The sequence below is a fragment of the Bidens hawaiensis genome, unplaced genomic scaffold, assembly GCF_021521415.1.
Source record: "Bidens hawaiensis isolate Kalapana, Puna unplaced genomic scaffold, B.hawaiensis_p1.1 tig00044483_1, whole genome shotgun sequence".
Taxonomy (NCBI): domain Eukaryota; kingdom Viridiplantae; phylum Streptophyta; class Magnoliopsida; order Asterales; family Asteraceae; genus Bidens; species Bidens hawaiensis.
The window spans coordinates 85,500-105,508 of record NW_027505894.1 but is presented as its reverse complement, the minus strand read 5'-3'; the positions used below and the strand labels follow the sequence as shown (position 1 = coordinate 105,508).

The 20,009-nt window shown below is 33.4% G+C and overlaps 1 protein-coding gene across 1 annotated transcript; it reads left to right on the top strand.

Annotated features, from left to right (window-relative positions):
- Positions 1-16,308: 16,308 nt before the first annotated feature.
- Positions 16,309-19,365, top strand: LOC143615816 (putative pectinesterase/pectinesterase inhibitor 61). Its single transcript, XM_077088839.1, has 4 exons — positions 16,309-17,032; positions 17,158-17,501; positions 18,347-18,483; positions 18,566-19,365. Exons 1-4 carry the CDS (start codon positions 16,418-16,420, stop codon positions 19,261-19,263), a joined length of 1,794 nt encoding a protein of 597 aa, XP_076944954.1. The 5' UTR covers positions 16,309-16,417; the 3' UTR covers positions 19,264-19,365.
- Positions 19,366-20,009: the final 644 nt, after the last annotated feature.

Here is a 20,009-nt window from a genome sequence, read left to right as displayed (position 1 = left end):
ATCGTTGAATATTTTCAAACCAAGCCTAAAAATGACAACCTCCTATTTTAAATATGGCATAAGACGGAGTTTGTGATAAGAGTCAATATGGCATATCATTCATACCATGTTTGTTGGAATTGATGGTCTCGAAAACTAGACATCCAACATTGATGCATACTCTATCATGGATGTAACGTATAGGTGAGAAACCTACTTTAGAGACAGACTAGTACTAGGAGTAGGTTTCCCAAGTGTGTATTAATCCGTATGCACACATTTACAAATATTTTATTTGCATGTGTTGCTTATGTTGCGCCATTGGAACTTAATTATTGGCTCACATATAATGATATAAATGTGATTTATTATTTTATGCGTTACCATCGTACGTGTACTCGTATGGTTAGTTAATTGCTAATTTCATTCTATCTGTTTAATTATCACAATGTTATCATAATAAATTAATAATAAGCATAATTTTCAAAATCAACATCATTTTAAGGATTCAAAGTTATTACTATTTATTACCATGCATACGTAATATTGATATTAATATTTATTGCTGTGAAAACATATAACAAGAAAAGTTGGGTGAATGCATGTGTGCTTCCTTTGCCTATTCAAGGAACACGTCATTTGACACGTAAATCACCCTTCTCTCCTTTCGTTTTTATATTATTTATTCATAAATAAATTAATTTATGATATATTTAATGTGTTTTTCAAAAATATGTAGTTTAATCTTATCTAGAGAAAATAAACTGATTATGTACTTCTATCACAATAAAATCAGTAATTTACTCTATTAATTTTGATGCAGTAGTGTTCATACATACCATCAAAACTAATATTGATAGCAAATTTAAACGACTAATTTGGATAACTGATAAGCTTGTCATATCTGTTCCACGAGTATGAAACCTTGGGGTTCTAGGCTAGTACGTTCGATTTTAACTTTAATGAGTAATATATAGGATGATGTAATTTGTATACATCTTTGCCATACCTACGAGCCTACTTGTTTCTTTTGACTTCTTTTAAGCTTTATGCTAGTTGGTGGATTCTATGTTAAATGAGTCAAGTTGAGTATGAACTTGTTAAATTTGATGTCAACTCGCTTAAGTGCTTAACTTGATATGATTTGAGCTCAACTTGTTTACCATAATGGGGATTGAGCTCATTTACAACTTTTTTCCAAAACTCGATCACGGCTCGTAATTAATTTCAAACTTTTGTTATAAATGTGTGTGGGGTTATAATATAATATTAATTTATTATGTAAATGTTTATTTGTTATATTAACTTTAAGTTATTATTTGTGTATAAATAACAAAGATCGTTTAGGTTTACAAATTTGATTAAGCTTGGTATATGAAATTTTGTCTCGGGCTCGTTTACTAAAAAAGCTTAAACTTATGCTCAATTTTGGGCTCAAGCTTGAGTTTATTCAACCCATCATGATTTAAGTTTTTAATAAATCGATCTCAAGTGGGTACTTAAAGACTTTGCTTGTTGACACACGCGTTGATAGACTATGACCATTACTTGAATATTTCCTACTCTTGTCACAGGATTCTTTCGGTGTCGGTTTTCAAAAAGAAGAAAGATACATAAAAATCATGTGAAAAAATCCCTCTTGTTAATATAGATGTTCGTAATTATGTGATTTAATGTAATGGACTTGACTCTAAAGTAGAAACTTTAGGCCCATTATGATTTAAAGCCCATATTTTAAATCACTTTTATAGAAGGTGATATGAAATGTGATGATGTGAATGCTTATGCAGTTTTTAAATTATAGAGATGATGAATAGTAGAGAAACAATATTTAAAAATCTATAAATTTTAGAGGGAAATAGAACAAAATTTATACAATAAAAGATAGAGATGGAAATAGAGGCTCCTATGTGAGTGCTCTTAACGGATTCCTAAATTAATATTGTAAATATAGTTAGTAGTTGCATGTAAAATGTTCATACTAACCTCTTAACTACAACACCACAAACATGTTTTTCTTACATATATATAACCTCATTTGAATATAATTTAACATATGGAAATATCATTAAGATTACAATTATTATTTGAACACCATATAGAGAAAGGTAAACCAAAACACATTTCTAGCAAGATAATAGCAAATAAGATATTTAATTTCATAAACCAAATATGTTAACAAGACTTCATAATTAGTTATTCAATTGCTCCCTCATAACTAGTGTATCACGATCGTTAAACGATCCCTCAACATTTGTTATCACCGATGGAGGAGGTGGTAAGGCGAAAAGAGGACAATACATTTTAAGAACTTGAGGAAACAATGAATAGAAAGGATAGACTTTCGGCCAACATCCAGCACTTACGCTTTCAGTGGCTTTGCAACAATCCGGCCATATAGATAACTCAAGTGGTTTGCCTTGCGACGCCCTATAAAGTTCCCCAACGCACTTTGATAGATCAAAAGACGCCGCCCAACACTCGAACCCTTCGTTTGTTGGCGTATGGTGGTCCTTGGGCTAGCCCTAGTGACACTAAAGACACCAAGCAAAATGTAAGAAATAGAACCTTAGAGTGACAAGTCATGTTGAGTGTTGAGATGGTATGGTTTGAATATGTGGTGGTTGAGTTATTTATACTAGAATTTTAAGCAGTTAATTGTTGCAAAATTTAATGAATTTTTAAGCATTTTTAGAATGTACATGGTTAATAAGAAGTGTAGCATGCATTCACACTATTTTCCAGTTAGAAATGAACTTATAAAGTTAGTATATATGAGCGTTTATTTCAAAGTATTAGACGTGTGACATAAATAAATTTCTACAAATGATTTATTTCAAAGAATATTTATCTTTGATAATTGATATAGTAATAACCATTGTTTTATTATTAGTGACTAGACGGGTGCCCGCGCGATGCTGCGGGAAATCAAAATTCTAGTAATCATGCAACAATTACGGATGTTCAAAGTTCATTTGAAATCTTGAAAACGTTTAAACCAATCGCCACTTTTGATTAGCTGGTTTCTGAATGTTCAAACCATAGAAAACAGTTCGGTTTACGGTTTATACCAAATATAGGTCATATAAAACCGGACCGGACTGTAAACTTATTATTGAAACTCAATGCGTGAAACCAAACCATTAGTAACGATTCAGTTTAAATTTTCGACGCTTTAGTTTTCGTTTTCAATGAAAAAAATCGAACCAATGGTTTAGCTCACTATTTAACTTAGAAACCGTTAAAATTGAATTGTGAACGCCTATATGTAACATGTTAATTTTTTTAATTGAAAAAAACTATAGCAATACCATACCCAAATTAAAGACAATAAAATACTTGTTTTTATGGTGTAATTTTTAAAAATATGTATTAACGTATGAAAAGGAAATTATCATCAAAATAATAGAAACACGGTTATTACTTATTACTTTATCAAAGATAAATGCATTCATTAATATAACTTCTATTTTGCACTGCCAGAATCAAATTACCAATACAATTAATTAAATCACTAGTTTTTTTGACAGATTTCTTTCTGAGTGTGAAATAAAGATGATCGTGTAGGTCAATGACAGTCTGTAATTCATATGACCGTTAAAATTAATTAATTCGAGCATACTAATTCCGTTCTTCCCTTTTTATTTGAAAAATAGTGTGAACGTAGGAACACGCGTTTTTTTAATTAACCATTATTACTATTCTAATTTTTTTTAAGAATTCATAAATTTAGCATAAGGGGACATTACATTGAAGGCACAATATTTTTTTGGTATTCTTTTAATCATTTGACAATACAAAGTCAACACGTTTATTTGAAACAATTAAATGCTTAAAATTCTAGTATAAATAACTCAAACCATCACATACTCAAGCCATAACATAACATCTCAACACTCAACATGGCTTCTCAATCTAGGGTTCTATTTCTTATATGTTGCTTAGTGTCTTTACTTTCACTCGGGCTAGCCCGAAGATCACAAATTTCTCCCTTACCATCAAAGGGGATCGTCGAGTGTTGGGCAGCGTCTTTTGTTCTAAAAAAGTGCGCTGCGGAACTTAATAAGGCAGTGCGAGGCGAACCAATTGAGCTAACAACCTGGCCGGATTGTTGCAAAGCCGCTAAAAGCATAAGTGATGGATGTTGGGCAAAAGTCTTTCCTTTGGATCCACTGGTCCCTCGACTTCTTAAATTGTATTGTCCTCTTTTCGCACTACCATCTGCTCCACCGATGCCAACAAATGTTGAGGAATCATTCATGGTGTCTAATTTTGTTGACACACCAACACTCGATGCTTATGGACCATAGACCGCACCATGACGGTTGTCGATGAACCATTCATGATACACCAAGTGTTAAGGGAGCAAATGAACAACTATTTATTATATTTTGTTTGCTATTATGTTGTTGGAAATCCATTTTGATTTACCTTTCTATATATGGTTCAAATAGTAACTTGTGGATTGTTTATCAAATGATTATTTCATCTGAATAAGTTTAAGCAGCCCCTAAACACAAACAAATAAAGTACTTGTGGATTGTTTATCAAATAAGTAAACAAAGACAAGTTGTGAGGCGCGAGATGGGTAATATGATATGTGTTCACCTGACAACCTAGACTTACATGTGAGATAACCCGTTGGTGATACGTTTATGTTTATTGATATAATTAATTCCAACTATATATAGATTAATATTCGTAAACTAGATAATAGCAAATAAGTATATATGACATTATATATTATTTTAGAAAAAGTATTAGGTTAAAATATATTTAACGTATATATATATCCTTACGAAACGTTTAAATAAAAAATATATATAGTATACATTTTGTAATATGTCATAAGAGATTGAGTAGTTATATAATTAGCATAACTACACTTGTTGGTAACGTTTAAGAATTAATGTATGTATGTATGCATGCATGCATCTAGAAAACATTTAATAAATAGTATAACCGGAGTTGAGCAATGAGACTCTCCAAAATTCGGAAGTGCAGTGGCCTAACGCACAAAGAAAATCGTCGTTCGAAAAAAAAATGTATGTAGAAAACATTTAGTAAATGAAAATTTATCGTTATATATTGTATGGCTATAATGAAGAAGGTATTTTTATGAATGTACAACATCTTGTCTTGTGTGTGTGCCTGTATATATTTATTTCGTTAACAAATATTAGAAATGTGTTAATTATGTATATAATGAGATTGTTATATTTATTAACTTTGTTTATTCTTACATCATTTCTTTGTTGTTATTGTGGTACTTTATCACCTTCATTCAATGTGCTATGTATTACAGTATTAGTATATTCAATTCACGTTTTAAAATTTTCAAAGTTAAAAGAGCGATTGATCTTTTAGGTTCTTTATTGATATTATTAAGTTTGATTTAGTATATTATAAAGAGATAACTTTGAGAGATAAACGACGATTACACAATTCGAACAATTTTTGAATCTCCTCTTATATGTTTAATTTGTTTTATCAACGGCGCATGTGCTTCTCAGGTCGTTTTGTGAGTCATTCAGTAACTCCTATAATTTTGGATTGTGTACATAAGGATATGATTTGCATGCATGAAATTTGACTGAATGATGCAATGACACCGATGATGATACTTAATTATCGCACATAAATTTTACGGACTTACGGGTTGTCACAATATTAATGGTCCATTCGACCAACACAACTAACTAACAAAACTAACAATGAACTAATTAACAATTACAATTATGACTAAACTATAACAATGAATTGACAATTATCATCAAGACCAACGTCAAAAACGGTATCAACAACCCTTTGATTGCTATATAAGCTTCGTCCATGCACTCACGGGTCAAGTATACCAGGTCAGGTTCTGGGTCGGATTCGAAACCGAATTTTATGCCCACCTCTAACTCAAAATGTAACAAAAAGGGCCATATATATGAAACCAAAATAAAAAGTGGCAGTCATTTTCTTAAAGCAATTTGATCAGTCATTCACTTATCTTTTACTTTTATTCATTAATTCTTCTTCACAAACAAATTGAGATAATTTTCTTTTTCTTTTTTTCACTTTTCATTTGATTGTGGTTGAAAGTGATTCATAACAAATGGAAATATCATTAAGATTAAAAATACTATTTGAACCATATATTTATATAAAGAAAGATAAATCAAAATGGATTAAAAATACTATTTGAACCATGGATTTCTAAACACACATTTTCATTTTTTTGTTTTATTGTGTTATTTACTTTAACAAAAAATATTAGCATAATCTGTTTGATCAAAGAAAATGTGTGTTTTATTTAGCATTATCTGTTTGAACGAAAAATAAGTAATTGTATACAATCAATAGACATAAATTAGTTCAATTATTTTTACAAATTTTTTAACAAGTATTTGCAATTAACCTCCTAAAAGAGTCTGTGCGTCCATAGTATTTGCAAATGAGAACCCGAAGCCTTATTATAAAGAAGTATTTGCAAATGAGCACATTAAAATGTTCATACGAAACGAGCCATAACCGACTGAATTTCCGCTAAAATGCCCAACATAAAAGTGATATTTGTAACCAAAAAAATATAGCACCGTCGCAACGCACGAATAACAAGGCTAGTTATGTAACAAATTAAAAGGGCCCATATGAAACCAAAATAAAAAGTGGCAGTCATTTTCATAAAGCAATTTGACCAGTCATTCACTTTTCTTTTACTTTATCATTAATTCTTCTTCACAACCAAATTGAGATAATTCATTTTTTTTTCACTTTTTATGGTGTTCATAACAAATGGAAATATCATTAAGATAAAAAATACTATTTGAACCATGAAGAAGCGTGTATCGACTTACTTGTATACGATCAACGTTCTTCGGGTACGAGTGTGCTATATCACCAATGGTTTTCCGAGATACGAGTTCTTCCACCTACAAAACGAACAGCACCGTGAGCTTACCCCTCAGAAAGGGACAGAGGGGTCCTCTTTGGGGTAACCCTCCGGTGTGAGAATCAGATATTGTAGGAGAGGATAATCAGGATGTGAAAATGAGTAAAGGACTTAGAATATATTTTCTTGCCAGTTGGAGGCGGCCTAGTATTTATAGTGCTAGGGTTTCCAATGATTTGGCTCAGACCCAATTAGGGCCTTTTTAGCCTCCCCCTATTGCTTCGCGCCACGTGTATTTAGGACACCTGGTGCTCTTTCATTGATTATTCTCTGACCAAGGTATTTCACCTGACCCATGTGCCATCACGTGATAGCACATGGGCTTTGCTGAGTTGTCCACCTTTCATTGGCAGCTGTCAACCTCAGCACATTCTTTATTCCTTAAAAGATACCTTCTGGAAGGTTGTCTGATGAGCACAATCACGGTTGTCCTTATCCTGATTTGGATTAGATTATTGTCTCATTTATGCGCCTATCCTGGGGATGCGCGGGGTCTTCTCTTATTCTCACACTGAGTGTGCGCGCTGTGTGCATATGCGATATGCGCCACGCACAGGTGTTTCGTGCGCTTGCGCATAGGTTTCGGCTTTGTGTCTTCGTGACATCTTGATTTCAAGCTTCTTATCCGTACTTTATGGGTGCACCCGCCCCGCTCGATGTTGGGGCGGGTGCATACCCCTTCACACATAAACAATAAGTAAAAAAGGAAACTTTTTAAATATGTAAAAAGATACCAGAAAGCAACAAACAAAGGGCATTAGTACATGTTCATCCACAATAGACTTTCTGGCCAAAAACTTCATCTCTGAACCATTGTTCTCAGTTAAATTGGCCTCTGCAACTGCACCTGCAGCTGCATCATCAGTCTCAGTTATTGAAGGGTTTTCTTGTTTCTTCTTCTTATTCTTCTTGTCTGCAGTCTCCTGAACTCTTCGCTTCTTACTCGTCTTCTTCCGTTCATTCGCCTGAATAGCGTAACCGATTTCGGTGAAAGCCTCATTGTAGTTAACAGGCTTCTTAGTACTTCTTGCTGACCTTCTAGTGCTATCAGCCTTTTCATCAGAAACCATATCTTCTTCTTTATCATTCTTTTCATCATCAGTGTTGATATTATCAGTGTCTTCTTCTACTGGATTCTTTTTCTTCCTACCTCTCTTCTTCTGAACAAAAACCTGTTCTTCAGACTCAGAAGACATTATGTTTTGTTCTTGTTGTTCTCGTTTAATTTCTCGAATATCATCCAACACTATTTCAATATTTGCGTCTTTTCGGTGATTATGATTATTATTATTATTATTATTATTATTATTATTATTATCAGGTACCACAACATCAGTGTCTTGTTCTACAATATTCTTCTTCTGAAGAACAGATTCAGAAGACATGTTTTCTTCTTGTGCTTCTTGTTCTTTATGACCGTCATCACAAGGTTCTTCTTGTTTTACTTGTATTTCACCCAATACTGTTGTAACCTCTGCTGCTTCATTTTGGTGATGGGCAGTAATATTAATATTATTATCAGGTGCAACAACAACATCAGTATCTGGGTGTTGTCCAGAATCAACAACAGGGGCGTCTTGTTTGGGAATAATAATAAGACTTCCGTTCTCTGGAACCATTGTTTTTTTATTTTACAGAATAATAATTTTCAAGAAAGAAAGAAGGGTGGGTTTTGTAAAGAGATAAGGATGAGAAAAGAAAACAATGGGCGGAATGGAATTAGGGTTTAGAATAGAAAACAAACAAACGGTGGGAGATTTTGAAACGAAAACAAAGGGTTTGTAATTGTATTCCCGCTAATTGGCAGTGGTGTTTAGGGCATCAAGATCGAGATAAATATTAAACAGGGACGAAGATGAGATATAGGACTTGTGACGGGTTCGGTTTGGTTTGATTTGGTTGCTAGGTACAGTTAACGTGTTACCCATACCTTTTGCTTTCCTAGTCAACGTGACACTTTACTTTTGTCTCTTTAACAAACATCATGAAATTACTAGAATACCCTATAGTAAACAATGAAAGCTACTATACCGGCACGTCTTAAAAGTCTACTTGCCTCCACTTTTGTCAGCTTAGTTCATCACCAGCTCGGTTGCCTTTATAGCTAGCACATGCAATAGTGCCGGCGTTTCGTATAACAACTAGGTTTTAGTTTGCTTTTAAAGATTCTGCATGAAGAATATGTTTCAACTAATCACATGGTGTTCATCGCACATAATTGTTGAACTGATTAGGGATATGGAAACCGATTTGGTTGGGGTGCTTTGAGATTGAAATCAAGTAGACCGGTGATGAAATCCAATGATGCGTCTATCACCATAACAACATCTGGTTTTTATCTCTGTCTACCTTCAACAGCCATTTTTAAAACAACCACTAGCATTTTATTATTATTTTAAATGTATAATTTGGGAAATGAAAATCCGTTAACTTTTAAAGACATATAATTATGGTGATTCAAGTATGTATACGTTATAAACTTCAAGAACCATCACACATGTACAAAGGCTCATGCGAGTCCCTGAATTCACCGAGCAAATATAAAATATCAACTCAAAGATTGTGGACGCCAAGACTACGAAATAAATCACGAAATATTCTCATAAATTTTAAGATAATGGTATCTTACCCTCAACCTTTGTATGCAAAATCCTATGCATTAAATATGTTGATGTGATTTGCTAACAATTTGTTTGCTCAACTACCAGTTTATTGCCAAATATGAAAACAAAAAAAAAACAAAAAAAAGATTTTGAAATCGTTACTCATGTCTTAACATATGATTAGAGTAGTTTTGAAATATATATATATATATAGGATCAAGATCATGAAAGAACTTTTTTGAAATTGAGAACTATGAGAACCATTTTGAACCACAAAAAATTCAAAAATAAAAAAAAATCATAAAATAAAAAAACACAAAAATCATCATCATCATCATCATCGCACTCAGTATATCCCACCAATAGCAACGCTATGGTAGGGTCTGAGGAGGGTAAGATGTAGACAGTCTTACCTCTATCCCATAGGGATAGAGAGGCTGCTTCCGGTGAGACCCCCGGCTCGATAGTAGTTTTGCATCAAGCCTTGGACATAAGGCACATAGCACTCAATCATCGGGACACCGGCTGATTGGTGCATGTGCCCTTGTCTTTCGGCTATCAACGCCACCACATGATGCCTGATTAACCTTCCGCCACTTTTAACGTTATTTTCAAGAGATTAGTAAAATAACGTCAAAATTAGTGCAATTTAACTTTTGCCCACCCGAGGGTTCTCACATATATACATTATATGCGCGACCGCAAGCAGGGCGTAAAAAACACACAAAAATCAAAAAAGTAAAAAAACCAAAATTCTTAAGTTATCATCCCGGTTTCATAAAAAAAAACTTGGTTTAACTAAATTATATACACATATGTATAATATATACATATGGTATGGTTAATGTAAAAAACAATATTTTTGTAAAAAGAATAAGAATAGATCTAGACTCTTGGATCTATGATCTGGTGGTTGAAATTGGTAGTTTCTAAATAATTGTATTATTTCCTATTTACATGGTATAGTGTCATATTTAGGTGGTTTATTTTATTATAAAGATCTTCTCACACTTCTCACAAAACAATTGTTTTCTATTTGAACCATTTTCTATATATATATATATGTACATTTACTTGTTTTTTTTTGTACACGTGTGTATAATTTAAGATAAATGATATTGTACATATGTGTATATTACGTAACTAAAAATTATATAAAATTATACATATGTGTATAATACGACGTTTTTTTTTGTTTTTTTAATTTTTTTTTATTTTTTTTAATGAAACCGAAATGAAATATAAGAATTTTGGTTTTTTTACTTTTTTAAAATTTTTATTATTTTTTGTTTTATGATTTTTTTAAATATTTTTTAAAGGTGTTTTTAGTGGTTCAAAATGGTTCTCAAAGTTCTCAATTTGCAAAGGGTTCTCTTAGGATCCTTACCCTATATATATATATATATATATATATATATATATATATACACTTTTTGTTATTCTTGTTGTCGCAGATAGTATATATGCTAGTTAAAACATACGATAATCTACATGTATTATTTCAATTTTAGATTCAAAGTTTTGTTAATCACTTAACTATGGGCATTATTTATTATTGATGAGTTGAATCACAAAGGTGATTCTTAGAGAACAATGTTATAAGAAAAAGATACCAATGGAGCAATCAAATTTCCCCAAATCCTCCAGGTGTTTGCAAGCATAGATGCAGGTTGAAACACGTTCTCAAATTCTTTGTCAAACTTGGCTCGATCAGTTGTGTAAGGTTCAAACATATCTTCAATACTTACATTGCTTGTAGCATTCAAATATGGATGATAATAAACCCTTGAAACACTTGAGAATAATTAAATGTTTACTTGGTGTTTGCTATCTTAATCCAGCTTTATCTAAAAGACAAATGTTGTTAACCTCCTTAAAATGCCTTGATTATGCTACAAAGACCTTAAATAATGAAGAACTCATATGGCAATCAAACACAAGCCATAGTTTATACTATAGTGTAAAAAACCCGGTTTGAGACCAGTTCATGCCAAACCGACCCGAACTGGTTTGACATGCAAACCGGTTCCACCCAAACCGGTTCATGAACCGACCCAAACCGTCGGTTTTGGTACCGGTTCCTCTTTTGAACAATCAAACCGGTTTGATAAAAACCTGTTTTAAACCAAACCGACATGGATCAGGTCGATCTCTCTTGCTCCTAAACCAATTTCTAAACCGAACCGGTTTTGACCAAACCGGTTTTATACACCTCTGGTTTATACTTGACACCTAGCTAGCCGGTTGATGAGGCACCCGGGTTCGCTTAAGATTTTAAGTTATTGGGCTTACAACGGACCAGGCCCACCCTATCATGACCACCACAACTTATTTTTGGATATCACATGCCTAGAGGTGCACAAAAAACCCAAACCCGGAACCAGTTTTTTCTAAAACCCGGGTTTTTAATACCCGAATCCGACCCTACCAATAGGGTACGAATAGGGTATGACTTTCAATGTTGAAACCCGAACCCATACCCGATAATACCCGAAACCCGATTATAGGTATACCCTAAACCCGGATTAAGCTATACCCAAAACCCGGTTCTAGTTATACCCGAAACCCGGGTTTTTTGCATACCCGAACCGAACTTTTTGCATGCTAGAATATTAGTGTTTGCGCACATGTTTTTGTGTGGCTGTCCACAGATCTATAGTCGTTCTCCAACGGATCTTTTTTGGAGCACGTATATGATATAAATACTTGTTTAGAGCAACACCTTTTGATATACCAAACAACAACTGAAAACACATAAAATATATGTTTTTTGTATCATTGGTTAGTTGTTTATGTATGTTTGAATGAACTTTGAAGTTTGTATGCAAAAATATGGAGTTAGGATAAAAAAATGAAGCAGACTCGTTAACAGAAGAAAACTGTAGAAAATGGGTTTTTTTAATACCCGAAAAATAGGGTATTCAAAACCCATAAAACGGGTTTTTTCAATACCCGAAAATAGGGTCTTCAAATACCCGGGTATTGAAGGCCCGGTTCAATACCCTACCCGAACCCGGTACACATGGTATGGTTTTTCAAGCCAATACCCGACCCGAACCCGACCCGATTATTATTAATACCTGATTTTTCAATACCCAATCATACCTAAACCCGATTCCATACCCGAACCCGGTTTTTCATAATACCTGATTTGTGAACCTCTACACATGCCTAAATGGCTAATGAACAATCTGTTACTAGATTCGATTTTTCAAACTTATACTATGATTGTTTGACCTGCTCCATATGGGTCGGGGAGACTAAGAGAGGAGTTGCCAACTTGATGTCGGACAGGTTGAGTTTTTTAGAAAAATCACTAACGTACTTGAAATGCATGTGTCATTACCATAACGAACAAAATAGTTACCGATTGAATTTTCACAGTGTATTCATCGTTATTATTGAGATACATCGTACACACATACTTTTACCTTTTATTTATTTTATAATTTTATTATTGCTATTTATGTCAATATTATTGTTCCAAAACGCATACATATACATTTGTATTTTTTGAATACTTAATTAGTTTTGTTACGGTTTTATTTACATCATTTTGATATTTAACAATTTGCTGTGATTGTGTGGTCAGCTAGTTGTTGCGTGTTTCTTGTGACTTAGATTATTGATTTGATGAGCGTAAGTTCAAACCCTATCTAAACTCGGTATTTGGTAACTTTTGTCTTTCTTTGGTGTGGTATATAAGTTTAAAAGTGGTTGTCAAAGTTCTTATTTTTTTTTTAATATTTACTTTTGTTATACATATATTTCTTTTTTTATTAGTGTTTAAATATGTTAATTTGATAAATTTGTTATTTGAATTTATTTCCAATATCGCAACGAGTATATCCTATAACAACCAAATTCTCATCGAGTCGCTGCCGCAACGCCCATATTATACCTACCGAATAATGTCGTTCAACTATTATGAGCGTTTACTAATTTATTTTTTGGTTTAATTTTGGTCCATAACAAACCTAACTGACACCGAGGAAATTTGTGTCACTTTGATCATAAGTTGCATGTGTTTGGAATTTGGATATTGCTTGGGGCGCTTATGAATTTATTTTTCTATTATTGTGCTGGTGTCGTAAGAAACATAACCGATACTAGTCAAATTCACATTGCTGCTATTATTCTAATAAACCCACAAACCTTATGGGTATGAAAATAAGTGTAATATTCGAAGATTATTAGCATTTTAACTTATCTAAGAGACTTGTTTTGAAGGTCAGGAGTCATTGACGTCAATGAAGATATAGTATAAGAAAGAAAAAGAATCAAACCACTTAAGGAAAAAACAAATTAAAGAGCTTAAAGACACAAGAAGAAAACCAAGTGGACACGTTATGGTTTTAAATAGCTCATAGAGATAGGCTCATGGGTAGTTTTGTAGGAACAACAATTCTTTATAAAATAATTTTTATAATTATAATGTGAATCGTAGATTAAGTTAGTGGTATCATTGTCCTGACATCACCGTTCAGTTGGAGATTATTTAAATTATGATTATGAACGTTTTATCAATTGATTTCGAATTTTAAAGAGCGTAAAAGTTTCCCTAATTAAGTTATTTGAGTATTGGTTAGGAGATGATTGAATTGATAGTGTCCTAGCACTTGTTGTTACTTATGTGTTCAACTTATAAAGTCAGTATGACTAGATTTTGTACATGCAATAACCCTTCAAAACCCTTGAATGAATGTGATTATGTCTATGCAATCTTCCAATTGGTATATTAACCTTGATTACAATTATAGCTTCTAACTATCAAACTTAGGGGTGATAATCTTTTAATTATTGTACAAACACATCTATGTAGTGCTTTTAAAATATAATCGAACAGAGAAGCAAAGTCGTGTAGGCCAATTATATAACACAAAATTATCACGGCACATATAAGTTTTTGCGTGGTTATTAGAGTTGTTTATAGTAATGTGTGAGGGATTCCTTCTCCATCCTCACAATCTTAACAACTCAAAAATACGATCCTAGGTCCAAAACCGGTCATAACACTTCATACAAAATTTATATTTTTGTTTAACTAAGCACAAATGTAATATACAGGATAAGGTTTGCAAAGAGCTTTTAAGTGTACGTGTTTTGTGTCATAATTACACATGAAGCAAAATAACTACGCATGAAGTAACTAATAACGTAACATATATAAGTCACTGTGCAGGAATTAAAATAATTATGAAAATATATAAGTAGTTACACATAATGATTGAATTATTGTGCAACATGTAACAAACAATCATGCAACTTATAAATAATAATGAAACCTACGTTAATAGTTACAAAAATCTACATTCACCCTTTTTATTGTACGTTTTATACGTTTCACACCCTTTATACAAAATCCAGAACTTGTAAAATATAATTAGTACGTGTAAGACAATCTCTTTGAAATATTACTTTTGGTTGTGTGGGGAGTCATAAGATCGAGTATTTAAAACTATGGATATTGTTTCTTGGTGTCGAGTCTTTAAGCATCGAATCAAATTCGCAAGCTTTCTTATCAAAGGCACTTTCCTAAGTTAGTGGTTTCTAAAGGTGGAACCTAAGTAAGTTGTGCGTGTGTGTGCTTTTATATGTAATATAACTTTATGAAAGAGCTAGAATCCTAATTGTTTATTGGTTTAAAAGTTCAATAATATGGTTATTCACACAAAAGAATACATTTTAAATAGCTTGTTATTTAGGCTTTAAGATTTAAAACCCATTTTTTGTTTATATTTACAATTATTTGTATCTATCTCATTCAAAAATTTACAAAATCTTATATTTTCTTGAATTATCTTTTATATAAAAATATGAAACTTTGACCCGTTTTTGAAGAAAATTGGTTAACAAAAGAATCTTTTTAATTTACATTTATATTTGTTTTCTTTTCTTTTCTTATTATGTAAGGAAAATATTATAAAAAGAACAACTTTTTATCATTTGGAAGAGTCCATGAAGCAAAGGTGCTTGGTGAAAAAGCTACACGCGCTTTACAAAATCAAAAAGGCCGTCATCATTAAACTTTAAAGTCAACCAAATTAATTCATAACGACATTTTTACCCTCTAAAATCCATAAAAAAAATAATAATAAAATGATCAGAAAAAGCTAAATATCTTTCTATAAGAGTAGATTTGTAAATAAAGTAATGGGAACGATGCACATAAATTCGTACATGTGGAAAGAGCTTTCTATAATAAAAAAAAAATTAAAACAATAAAATCTAACTTAATGCATTATTCTATAACTATTCCTTCCTTAGGGTGTATAATATAAGGTAACCCATAAAACTTTTAGAATTTAAGGTGCTATATTAATATACAAAATCTTTAATTTTTTCGGTATATTAATTATATACATCTAATCAAACGGGATCCAAGTATTTACGACTATGATTTTCTTCATAACAGGTATCATATACTTTATACTTTCATACTCGCCACCTATTAACGCCTTCACGGCCACACTCGAGACAAATACGATAGATGGATTTGACATGTTTTTTTAACGTTTACACACAATAACGACTTTTTTCACATGTTTTTTTCTTCCAATATTAATTAATTACCACCCCACCACAAGTCACTTCCCTTGCGAACCATACACAAACATGACTTACAACTTGAGTGGTCCAAGTAACCAGTCAGCACACAACAGCCCTTTAGTATGTATTTGACTATTTTCGTATAAAAGTAATATATAGTATATATACACATCGTATATTATATGTTTTATGCATAATATAATTGTGTATATAACTATATATAATACCTCCCACATTTAAACATCTCTCATTATTATCATCCTCAACTCTCCCATCATTATCACATATCTCATCCTCAATTTCATTTATTCACTTTCTCTTTACTAACCAATTGTTCATAAGAATCATGAACTATGGGAGACTTGAAGCCAAGTCACAATCCGAACGCGAACAACCCGAACCTGAATTACCCGCCACAAAGTCAAAATCTTGGCTACAAAAAATCCTCCTCATAGTCGGGATTTTACTCATTGTGGCATCCGCGTTAACCGTGGGCCTAGCGATCGGTCTTCGATCAAACTCTTCGGGTAATGGATCGGGTTCAATAACCCGTCCAAAACCGACAAAAGCCATTTCGCGGGTATGCAGCCGTACGCTTTACCAGAACCTATGTGTCAACTCGTTTCTAGATTTCCCTGGTTCGCTCAGCGCGTCGGATAAAGACCTAGTTCACATTTCCGTGAACATGACGCTCGGCCACGTTGGCCGGGCGTTGTATGCGTCCACTGATTTTAATAACATGGAGATGAGTACGCGTGTCCGGTCGGCTTATGACGATTGCCTTGAGCTTCTAGAAGACTCGGTGGACCAGCTACAACAGTCGCTTATGACTGTTGCGCCTGACGGTGATACCCACGCGCCGCGCGTGGGGACTTCCGACGACGTGATGACGTGGCTTAGCGCTTCGCTGACGAATCAGGATACGTGTACGGATGGATTAACGGATGCGGAGGAAGGAGAGGTAAATAATGTTAATTTGGTAACCTTTTAATGAAATCATTGAAAGGATATCAGCAGTCTCTTATTTATTTATAATTTATATTTATTTATTTTAACGATAACTGACACATTCGTTTTTTAATACAGGTGAAGAATTTGATGAAGGATAAATTGAAGGACTTGTCGGAGTTGGTGAGTAACACGTTGGCGATATATTCGTCGGAGAATGCTGGCAATGACTACAATGGAATAACGGTACAAAACCGAAGGAAGTTACTAAAGGAAAATTCCGGAGAAGCTTCTCCGGAATTTCCAGAATGGATGAGTTGGAAGGAGAGGAAATTGATGGAGATGCCGGCTGCCACAATTCAAGCCGACATCATTGTTTCGAAAGATGGTGGCAACGGCACATTCAAGACGATCAAGGAGGCGATCAAGAAGGCACCTGAGAAGAGTAGTCGGCGGTTCATAATATACGTGAAGGCTGGAAGGTAAAAAAGACAAAACACTTTATGTTATTATGTTATTTCTGACAGTTGGTGTCACTTTTGCTAACAACCTTTTGGTCACATAGGATGACAGTAACAAGTAAAAGTGTTTTAAAATATTTAAACAATAAAGTTACGTAAATAATAATTTTAATAATGATTTGTTGGATATATGATTATTCTCATGCTAAAACAATATTACGTTACTAATCATATCATATCACACTCTTATTGATTTGATATTACATGATTATGACTTATATGAATACACGTTTTGTCCGTTTAGGTTTGTGTCAAACTATGGACACCTTTAAACAACTTTCGTAAAGCGATTTTTTACAGGCTTGTTTAGGACTCTTGTATGTCTATATAAGACAAGTAACGCGATGTTATGCTTTTGTATAGAGGTATGGTACTGTTTAAAAATGACATACTTTAAACGGTTTAAAAGATGATTGTAATAAAAAAAAATTAACTATAGCATGGATTCTCATTATAGTTTAAGGTTAAAACATGATTTCTACCGTGCATAAAACTGTTAGAAATAAAATAATAAATATATAATATAATTTAAATAAGTTTGGTGGTGTTAAAGTATGATCATGGGTTTCCTAAGCAATCAATTCCACTTTGAAGTCACAATGCAAATTATTGTAGTTATTTGTTTAGTTTATGTCGTAATCTATTTTAAATTTCCACATTGTTGACAAATGTCATATATTTAAATATTTAATAGTTCATCCATAAGTCACAAAAATGAATATAAATCTTCTATCCAACTTGGAATAATATTTATATATTAATATTAAAAGGTATAAAAATAGTTTTATGTGATTGTAATTTTGTAGATACGAAGAGAATGATTTGAAGGTGGGTAGAAAGAAGACATATTTGATGTTCATAGGTGACGGGAAGGGCAAAACGGTCATTACAGGAGGAATTAGTGTGGCTGACCATGTGACCACATTCCACACCGCTTCTTTTGGTAAACACATCACCACTCGTAACCCATGTCTTCAATAAGTCATTTTCACATTACCTCATTCCATGTTCTATGTTTTATGCAGCTGCCACGGGTGCTGGCTTCATGGCACGTGACATAACATTTGAGAATTATGCTGGACCCGAAAAACACCAAGCGGTTGCACTTAGAATCGGTGCAGACCGCTCAGTGGTTTACCGGTGCAATATTATTGGGTACCAGGATTCACTGTATGTGCACTCTCAACGCCAGTTCTATCGTGACTGTGACATATACGGGACAGTTGATTTTATTTTTGGTAACGCGGCAGTTGTCCTTCAGAACTGTAACATTTATGCCCGAAAGCCAATGGACCGCCAAAAGGTTACCATCACGGCTCAAAACCGAAAAGACCCTAATCAAAACACGGGGATCTCAATCCACTTTTGCAAGCTTCTAGCACAACCCGATCTTAAAGCTTCGAACGGGAGTTTCCAAACGTTTCTAGGCCGGCCTTGGAAAAAGTATTCACGGACGGTGTACTTGTTGTCATACATGGGTGACCACATTGACCCGAAGGGGTGGCTAGAATGGGACGGGTCGTTTGCACTTGATACATTATACTATGGGGAGTATATGAATAATGGGCCGGGTGCGGGAGTTAAAGGACGGGTTAAATGGCCTGGTTATCGGGTGATTACATCGGTTATAGAGGCTAGCCGGTTTACAGTGGCGAAGTTTATATATGGGTCGTCGTGGCTGCCATCGACCGGTGTTGCATTCGTGGCGGGTCTAACGGAGTAAGGTTTTGTGATTTATGATTTAGTTGATTGGGTTATAGAGGTTATAGTTATTTGCTAATTTGTTTTTGTCAAAAAAAAATTGAATAACCAAAAGGATGTGACACGAGAAGACGTGGTGTTGGTGCTAGACTGGGAATGTATGGGATATAGTGATAATGATCAATGAAATTGAACCATTATGAATTGATATTGTCGGTGATTTATTTTAGTTTTATTATTTTCCAAAGGAAATATTAATTAATTGTTTCATATTATTGTTAGAAAATTGATTTTGATATCATATTTAGTTATATACAAGGACTATTAAAAATTTGTTAAATCAAGGGGTTATTTATGACTTGACATGATTTGTCGATAAATAACAAATTATTAACATTGTCTCATGTTTCTTACGTGTTACATGCCAGTTCATATGATACAACCATCTAGGCTAACTGATAAGTCTTAGGGCCCGTTTGGGTTTCAAATTGTTTAAAATTAAGTATTAAAATTGCATTAGGAATCAATTCCTATATAGTTAGTGTTTGGTTGGCTTAAAATGAATTTGGAATTGGAATATTTTCCATCAGTCATGGTAAAGTGACTTTTCATCACTCCTACAGATACATAAGGGATTTGTTCTAGATTGCGAAAAAGCCCGTCTCATATTCTTTATATCGGTTAATCGTTCTTCATAAGTTGCTATTGACTAGTGTCTTCGTCGAACTACAACATTTGCACACATCTTGGCATCTCTACCCTCATCAC

Coding starts and splice junctions, on each gene's coding strand:
- LOC143615816 (XM_077088839.1), top strand. CDS start 16,418: ATGAACTATGGGAGACTTGAAGCCAAGTCACAATCCGAACGCGAACAA. Junction 17,033..17,157: donor CGGATGCGGAGGAAGGAGAG/GTAAATAATGTT, acceptor TTTTTAATACAG/GTGAAGAATTTGATGAAGGA. Junction 17,502..18,346: donor ATATACGTGAAGGCTGGAAG/GTAAAAAAGACA, acceptor GTAATTTTGTAG/ATACGAAGAGAATGATTTGA.